The sequence below is a fragment of the Gossypium hirsutum genome, chromosome D08 (assembly GCF_007990345.1).
Source record: "Gossypium hirsutum isolate 1008001.06 chromosome D08, Gossypium_hirsutum_v2.1, whole genome shotgun sequence".
NCBI classification, from domain to species: domain Eukaryota; kingdom Viridiplantae; phylum Streptophyta; class Magnoliopsida; order Malvales; family Malvaceae; genus Gossypium; species Gossypium hirsutum.
Genome location: NC_053444.1, coordinates 60,523,953 through 60,529,948, shown reverse-complemented (window position 1 = coordinate 60,529,948; position 5,996 = coordinate 60,523,953). Strand labels below are relative to the sequence as shown.

At 32.2% G+C, this 5,996-nt stretch overlaps 1 protein-coding gene across 1 annotated transcript; it reads left to right on the top strand.

Annotated features, from left to right (window-relative positions):
- The first annotated feature begins 223 nt into the window (after positions 1-223).
- LOC107930072 (F-box protein PP2-A12) lies at positions 224-2,503 on the top strand. Its single transcript, XM_016861638.2, has 3 exons — positions 224-835; positions 1,112-1,230; positions 1,980-2,503. The coding sequence occupies exons 1-3, from the start codon at positions 518-520 to the stop codon at positions 2,425-2,427; spliced, it is 885 nt and encodes a 294-aa protein (XP_016717127.1). The 5' UTR covers positions 224-517; the 3' UTR covers positions 2,428-2,503.
- Positions 2,504-5,996: the final 3,493 nt, after the last annotated feature.

Sequence of the window (5,996 nt, the reverse complement as noted above, 5' to 3'; positions counted from 1 at the left end):
TAAAGTTACTTGGTGCTATTACACATAATTTAGAATGCAATCAATCAACATGAACTGCCTCAACAACTCGTTAAACCCCAAATTCCCATTGTTTAGTGTAAGAAAATCTTCTAAATAATTGTTATCCATTATGTTCACCTCAGGATTTACAGAGTCCGAAACCATGGAAACACTCGCAATACTTTTCTTATTCCAAACACAAAAGCTACTTAACTCTTGTTTAACTTTGTTACATGTTCTTTAACTTTTCTTTCTTCCATCTTTTACCCTCCAAATTGAGGGTTTTTTTTTCTCAGTAAACAACCAGACAAAACAGTAACCAAAAAAAAAAGAAGAAGAAAAATCTTTAAAAACGAGTACGCGTCCTTGTTTTAAATACCAGCTTGTTCTCTGTTTGCCACCTCTCTCTTTCTCTGCTTCTCTCGCCTTTCTTCTTTTGTGATTTATCATCAATACTCTCTGCCTTGGAAGTCTGTTTTTTTTTCAGTGCCCTGGGTTTTCTTTTTCTTTTCTCTTGATGGGTGCCAGTTTCTCTCTTTCCTTCACCGACCAAGATGGTTTTTCATCTTCATCGTCACCCAGTTTGGGGGATTTACCAGAGAGCTGTGTGGCATCGATTATTGGGTATTTGGATCCTCCACAAATATGCAAGTTGGCAAAGTTGAACAGAGCGTTTAGGGCCGCTTCTTGGGCTGATTTCGTTTGGGAATCGAAATTGCCACCGAATTATGAAACCCTTGTCGGTGAAGTTTTGAGCTTTGTGCCTGAGAAGTTGGGTAAAAGAGACATTTATACGAGACTCTGTAGAGTTAATACCTTTGATGGTGGCACCAAGGTATGATTTTTTTTTTGTTTTGATAATGAGAAAAAAATCTGGGATTTGAAATTTGGGTCTTGAAACTTTCTGGGTATTTGTTTTTTGATGAAGTTTTCTTATAAAGACCCGAAATTTCACTCCTCTACTTTTCCACTCTGTTTTTTTGGGGGATTGATTTCCAGTTTTAATTTCTTTTAAACGTTGTATTAAGACAATAATCATTTGGAAATAGCAAATCTTGGTAAAAAAGCTAGTTTAATATTGATGGAATGAGGATTTGGGCACCTTTTGCAGAAAATATGGCTGGATAAGAGCACAGGCGGTGTTTGTATGTCGATATCTTCAAAGGGTTTACAGATAACAGGGATTGATGATCGAAGATATTGGAATCATATTCCTACTGAAGAATCTAGGTAAGATACAAACAAATCCTTTATCTTCTATGTTAAGGAGAATGGGAGGATTAGTAGTTTCTTATCATCAATTCTTTTTTAGATTGGCTGATCAAAATCAAGAGTTTTGGGGGCATATCTAGGCCGAATTTATCCAAAGTATGTTTTTGTTTTGGGCTATTTTGTTGTCAAATATCTCCATTTTTGATGTATTATTTTGATGCTATGTGTTGCAATAATCGTCTAAATTGCAACTTGGTCTCCTTGGATCCTTGCATGTTAAAAGCAAAATATCTTTGTGCTCACCGCTTTTGACTTCTTCCCTGGTTATTATGGTTTGATCAAGCAACTGTGTTTGACATTTAAATCTTTTTATATTAATTCGTGGGGACAAACACTTTTTAATATAAACCCACAGGTTTCTTGCACAACACCAGTTACAATTCTAACCCAAGTTTTGAAACATGCGTTACATATAACTGATTGGAAACTGTAAGAAATTAACTCAAGTATATGACTTTTGTACAGTGGCCCAATATAGCTCATCACACGCAGTCAGAAACAGCCTGATTTGGTTAGTGTACAAAATTAAAGAAAAGGATGTCAATATAATAACTTGCAAGTTTCTGTATTATGGCTGAATATAAGACCAAGTTTAATGTTGCTGGTTGATGTTCATACATATATCCTCTTCTATATTCGATATGATCAAGCTTTTAACTTAGTGGGAAATGGATATCGATATCAATTACCATTTCGTTGTGATTTAGGTTCGGTTCCATTGCATATCTTCAGCAAATCTGGTGGTTTGAAGTTGATGGAGAGGTGGAATTTCCGTTTCCTCCAGGGACATATAGCGTATTTTTCAGACTGCAGCTAGGTCGTGCCGCGAGGAGGTTCGGTCGCCGGATCTGCAACTCCGAGCATGTCCATGGTTGGGATATAAAACCCGTAAGGTTTCAGCTATGGACATCGGACGGTCAGTACGCCACATCTCAGTGTACAGTGAGTGATCCGGGGGAATGGTTTCACTACCATGTGGGGGACTTCAACGTCGAGAACTCGAATTCATCGACTAGGATTAAGATATCGATGACTCAAATTGACTGCACACATACAAAGGGTGGTCTTTGTTTAGACTCGGTGGTTATATACCCAAGTAAATTTAGAGAAAGGTTAAAGCAGAGAGGATATTTAAAATGTGCTAAACCCATGTAGTTACAAGTTAAGGTTTTTGTAGAGCGGTTTACGCATATGGAATGAGAATGTAATCAACTTCTCAGGGGTTTAGATACTCAAAATGAGTCAATTTTGTGCATAAATTATGTTTGCATTTGTTTAATTATCCCCTTTTAACTTTGAGATGACACATTTGTATAGATTTTGTTTAAAAAAATCAATTTAAAATAATTAATATTTAATAAGCTCCGATTTAAGAGTTGGTAATAATAAAAATTGTATTAAAAAAAAAAACCCTCGTCTAATCTATATTCCGCATTTAAAAGCAAGCACCAACTCGGAAATGAACGACATATATACCTTAGATTTTTATTTTTAGTTTTGAAGTTCACAATGTAGCATTGATTGAGTATTACTTTAATTGGTATTAGTTTTGTTGTCAGTGTAGGAGAACGTGGGTTCGAATGTGTTTTAGCGTGTTTTATTCTCTTATTTAAGAGTTAGGGAGAGGCTATGGGTAGTTTCAATGCTCAAGTATTATATAAAAAAGAGTAGATATGATAAAAACCTATAATGAGATTAATGTTAAAAAATAATATATATGTATTAATTATTATTAATAAGGATTTTTATTTTAATAATCAATTAAGGAGACTTTAATGTTAATGGTAATTAAAATAATTAATATTTTATTTTAATTAAAAAATAGAATCAAATAATTAATTTTAGAAGTTATTAAGGACATATATGTGGTTCAAAAAAATTTCCAATATTAAATTTAACAAAAAAATAAAATAAGAATTTTACTTTAAAATAGAAAAATTAGTTGACATTAAATTTAGAAATATTCAAATAAAAAATATTTTAATAATTAATTAAGGAACTTTACTTTAAAAAGGACTTCAATATTAATGATAATAAAAATAAAGAAAACAACTAATATTTGATTTAAATAAAAAAATTAAGATATAACAGTTAATTAAAAGTTTTGAATGGCATATATGTTTTCCAAAGATATGATAAAGTGTTAGATGTTTTATGAAAACAAAACGAGGATTGTTAATCCAATTTTGTCGGATTTTCTAGCATTAGAAGACAAAATTTTCCCGAGTGGATGGAAGGCATCGTGAACCTCAAGCAAGCGATTACTTCTTAAGTTTCGAACGGATGGGATGAAAAAAATGTCTCTTACGCGAAGAAGAGTTTGAACATGAGCAGGTTTGAAGAGGTGGAATCACGGACATACTTCTACTATATGAAATTCAAGTCTTACTTGGGTAAGGGTGATGAGACTCCCTCTTCACACTTCGAATATGTCAAATTTTCAAAACATTGTTGATCCATAGGAGAGATAGTATTGGTGAAAGAATCACTCGTGGAAAGTTACAATTATAGTAAAATGACTGAGGATTCCAACTAATCATTTAAGTTGTATCGAGGAGGTTTTGATACTCATTTGTGGTGGCTTTCTGTTTGTGATTAGAGTTTTAGAATGCAAAGATAAACTGACACCAATTGATTGTTTTTGTCTAAAAAATCATTCTAACCAATCCATAACTCCAATGCCATTAGATGCTAAATCAATAGGCTCTATTGATCAAAGAAAGAAGTCCAGAAAGGCCTGGAAGGTTGATTAGAACACCAACATTGGACTATGATAAGTCATTGAAGAATCCTTTAATTTACATGGCCCAAATTCTTTGAGGGCCAATGCAACCAATGAAGTCATGAACCATTAAAAAATGAAAATAGATATAATGATCTCAAAATTAATGGAGCACATAGTGATGGGCTGACTCAAGAATAATTAAAGAGGATAAGGGTATATAATTATAAACAAGGAAAGTATATAATTTTGAAAAGACCGAGGATGCACCTTGGTTGAAAGTGATTGTTGAAAACTTAAGAGAAGAAAGGAAAGAACGAATAGAAAAGAGAGTTGCAATTACCAATTAACAAAGTGGGAAAAACGTGAATGAGTCTCTTATTGATTTGTAATTTTAACCCGTCAAAGAATTATGTGCAAAAAAGAAGATGAGGCGGGGAGGGTTGACAAACTCATAGATTTATAAAAAAAAAATGTGATGACATGTTAATAACCATTGGACTAATTAATCTTGAAACTAGGGTTTAAGGTCCGTGCATAATGTTTTCATAGCTAGTGTTTTGGTATGTGATTGCAAAACAATGAGATTCTCTTATTGAATATCAAATATGCAAATAGTGAAATTAAGTTGAATGTTTTATGAAAGTGTTCATTTTTGTTATCTTCAATATACACCAAGAAGGGGGAGGGGTGAATCAGTGTTTAAAACTTTAAGAAAAAAAAAGCTCAAGAAAATTAGACACAAGTATTTATAGTGGTTTGTGTTGGATTTAGTGCCCTATATGTAGTATATTCGTTTTGTATACTTGTATTTTTTGAATAAATTGGTTTAATAAAACATCCATTGATTACATTAATAGTCTTTGTATATTGTCCTCAACGTTTTCTGCATGCAAAGTAAAATGAAATCAAATATTAGCTTACTAGTTATCTAATGTTTAACTAATAATAAACGATATTGTGTGTTGGATCGTAATACAAAAAGACAACTTGTATTAGTAGGTAAACCTAAACATGTCATTAGTCTAATCGAAAATGAACAAATCAATTCAAAGGTTAATATGTCACCTACCAAGTCCAATTAGGGAGATGCGTTGTCTTAAACATTGGAGCGGATGACTCGTAGAAGATAGATACATAAATGTGACTTACTAGACTGACAGTATATAGGACAAAAATCAAGTAGAATATATCATAGATCCATTTACGGATTCATTCACTTGTGGCGTTTATAGTGTGTCATACTTTAATCCTGAGTGGATGATGAATATGTGTGACTCATATACTTTGATGTAAGTAAAGAACCGAAAGCTGGTGTGTTGGATATACGATTTTTGTAGTTTGTAGCATCATTCATAATAGTGGAATTCATAACCTAACTAATGGATAAATGATATCCTCTAATCTACATTACATGATAGATGAAAAGTAAACATGACCATGGTTCATTTGCCTTTGTGATAAATGACTTGATTACTATCTGATAGTAATTGACTTTTCATGAAGAAAGATGTAATGGTTACCATGAGATAAACTAAGATCATATTGAGAGAGCAAATTTATCTCAAATAGATTAAGGATATCCTATGAGAGTAATACACTCATGACAAGGTCATTGGATGAACACTTATCAAGTATCTTTCCTAATGGTATGTAATTAGAGAGAGCTCAGCCACGATACCATAGTGGAATGATTTCGTGACTAAATAAGTTTATAATTAATAGGCGAAAAGTTAGAACTTATTAATAAATTATTTGAGTCCTAATTATATATGTCAAATTGTTCCCTCAGCTAACTCATTGAAACAAAAAATGAATAGTATGTAAAACCAAATGAACAAAAATGAATGGGAATGATGAAGTTAGAGAAATGGATCACATTCACAAATGAATGTGTTTTCTTGCTAAGTATAGAAATCACTTGAGAATTAATTTAAATTTTTTTAATTATTATTTAATCAATTATAATTAAATAATTGAAACTTGAAAATGAAATTAAATT

Excerpts from the sequence above, each read along its gene's own strand:
- LOC107930072 (XM_016861638.2), top strand. The coding sequence starts at position 518 with ATGGGTGCCAGTTTCTCTCTTTCCTTCACCGACCAAGATGGTTTTTCA. Across the intron at positions 836-1,111 it reads CCTTTGATGGTGGCACCAAG|AAAATATGGCTGGATAAGAG; the intron begins GTATGATTTTTT and ends CACCTTTTGCAG. Across the intron at positions 1,231-1,979 it reads ATTCCTACTGAAGAATCTAG|GTTCGGTTCCATTGCATATC; the intron begins GTAAGATACAAA and ends GTTGTGATTTAG.